At 40.0% G+C, this 1901-nt stretch overlaps 1 protein-coding gene across 1 annotated transcript; it reads right to left on the reverse strand.

Annotated features, from left to right (window-relative positions):
- Nucleotides 1-779: 779 nt before the first annotated feature.
- LOC112172781 (ethylene-responsive transcription factor ERF003) lies at nucleotides 780-1901 on the reverse strand. Its single transcript, XM_024310257.2, has 2 exons — nucleotides 1692-1901; nucleotides 780-1581 (listed from the first exon to the last, which is right to left on the reverse strand). The coding sequence occupies exons 1-2, from the start codon at nucleotides 1772-1774 to the stop codon at nucleotides 1044-1046; spliced, it is 621 nt and encodes a 206-aa protein (XP_024166025.1). The 5' UTR covers nucleotides 1775-1901; the 3' UTR covers nucleotides 780-1043.

Here is a 1901-nt window from a genome sequence, read left to right on the forward strand (position 1 = left end):
TTAACTCTGGCTAAATTTAACTAAAATATAAATTCTACTGTTGGAGATGCTCTTATAATGGAGAGCCCTTAGTAGTCTAGTGCAATTGCTAAAATAGATATAAAAAAAACTAAACATGCTCTCTAAACTAGTTAAGGAGCCAATATAGAGAGTATGCTAAAAATGCTCTTACTAAAGTTCGGTACTAGTAGAAGGCGAATATCACACTTGTTTAAACTCTTGTGTACGAGTATCTTCAACTCTATAAATAACGTACAATGACAACTTACATTGTGAAAATCTCTGAGGAAAATGTATGTGTTTGCTTTGGAACTATGCCCCCTTGTAAAAAGAATACAAAGAAAGGAAAATTGTGGTGCCCTTGTTACACACATTGAGAATGATATTTGTATATGGTCCAAATATAATGCGTGTAAGAAAAAGTCGTTGACATCTGAAATTTATGCATCCAAAGAAAAGGACCTACTCGATCAAACTCTTCTCCCAATTGAAATAAATTGGAGTGATAGAACCAACTGAATGGTGGTCCTCTGGTTTCAAGTTCAACCTAAACAAGTAAATCGTTATTGGTTGTAGGGCACTCTAATCATCACTACTAGATTTATTGAAGTTTCAATTTCGTAAGGATTATGTTTATCTTCCATGGACCTAAAATGAATGAGTGGGCTAGCTAGCACGCACAGAAACCCCAAATATGTCCCAACTTTCAGAACACCTAAATTACTCCACTTATTGCGGAGAGATAGAACTTAGTAGAAGATGAACTGGAATTAAACAGCTAGAGCCATAAATAAAGCATGGAATAATATTATACAAAATAGATAAATAAACAATGTACATATAGCAATAGCATGATGCCATCATCAAATGGGTTACTCAGGAGCTAGCTAGCAAGTCCTAATTAATTGAAGGAGATCTAGCTAATGGAGTTATAGAGCTGAAGATAAAATTGGGGTTAAATCTGCTAAATGGGTTTGCATTGGCAGAGAAAGAAATAGGATACTTAAATATCAATTGGCTGGGATTGAGTGAGGTTTTGGGGCTTAAATTAGAGAGGCCTGAGGTGGTTGTGGTGGTGTGACAACAGAGCATAGCTCAATGGACCCATAATGGAGCAACTCCTCAATCATCTGCTCAATGTGGTCATCTTCAAGAGGCTCTATGGATTCTTCATCTTGGGTGCTCTCCACTTTGACTTTATTCACAAATCCCCAATTTGGCTCTTGCTCTTGTTCTTGTTTAGGCTCAGCTGTTAGTGCTGGTTTCTTCTCTGGCACTTCAATGCTGGGTTTCTCATTCTCAGCAATGCCAACATTTTTTGTGTCAACATAGGACAGCTGGGGCTTGCTGGGCTGCTTGAGTGGGGTTGATTTGGTCATTTGGAGTGAAGCCATGTAGCACCTGTGGAGTTTAGCCGTCAAAGTTTGGGAGAGAAGCTTTGAGGCAGAGGACTGAGACGCATTTGGGTTGTAAGGGAAGTTGGTCCTGGCTCTAGGTCCGCACATAAGCCTGGCAGCTTCATCATAAGCCCTGGCTGCGTCTTCAGCCGTCTCAAATGTTCCCAACCAAATTCTAGTCTTTCTACACAAAACCAACAAACGTTTCGTTTAGTTTAGTTTTCCAAGTTGAAACTGCCATACATAATCAAACAAACAATGTGATGATCGATGGAGGAAGAACCATGTACTTACAGTAAAGGGTGGCGAATCTCAGAGACCCAAGAGCCCCAATGCCTTTGTCGTACGCCTCGGTATCGTTGCTGGGGTCTTGCCATTGCTGTGCAGCAAAGCAAAAGAACGTTTCTTTCTGAAAGTGTATGGTGGAAAATGGGAAATGTCTGTGTGTTTCTTTGTGAGAGTGAAGCTGGTGTCTTTGAGGAAGGGAAGAGACTAGTCTCCTCT

This window comes from Rosa chinensis, chromosome 6 (assembly GCF_002994745.2).
Source record: "Rosa chinensis cultivar Old Blush chromosome 6, RchiOBHm-V2, whole genome shotgun sequence".
NCBI classification, from domain to species: Eukaryota; Viridiplantae; Streptophyta; class Magnoliopsida; order Rosales; family Rosaceae; genus Rosa; species Rosa chinensis.

Coding starts and splice junctions, on each gene's coding strand:
- LOC112172781 (XM_024310257.2), bottom strand. CDS start 1,774: ATGGCAAGACCCCAGCAACGATACCGAGGCGTACGACAAAGGCATTGG. Junction 1,582..1,691: donor GAGATTCGCCACCCTTTACT/GTAAGTACATGG, acceptor GGTTTTGTGTAG/AAAGACTAGAATTTGGTTGG.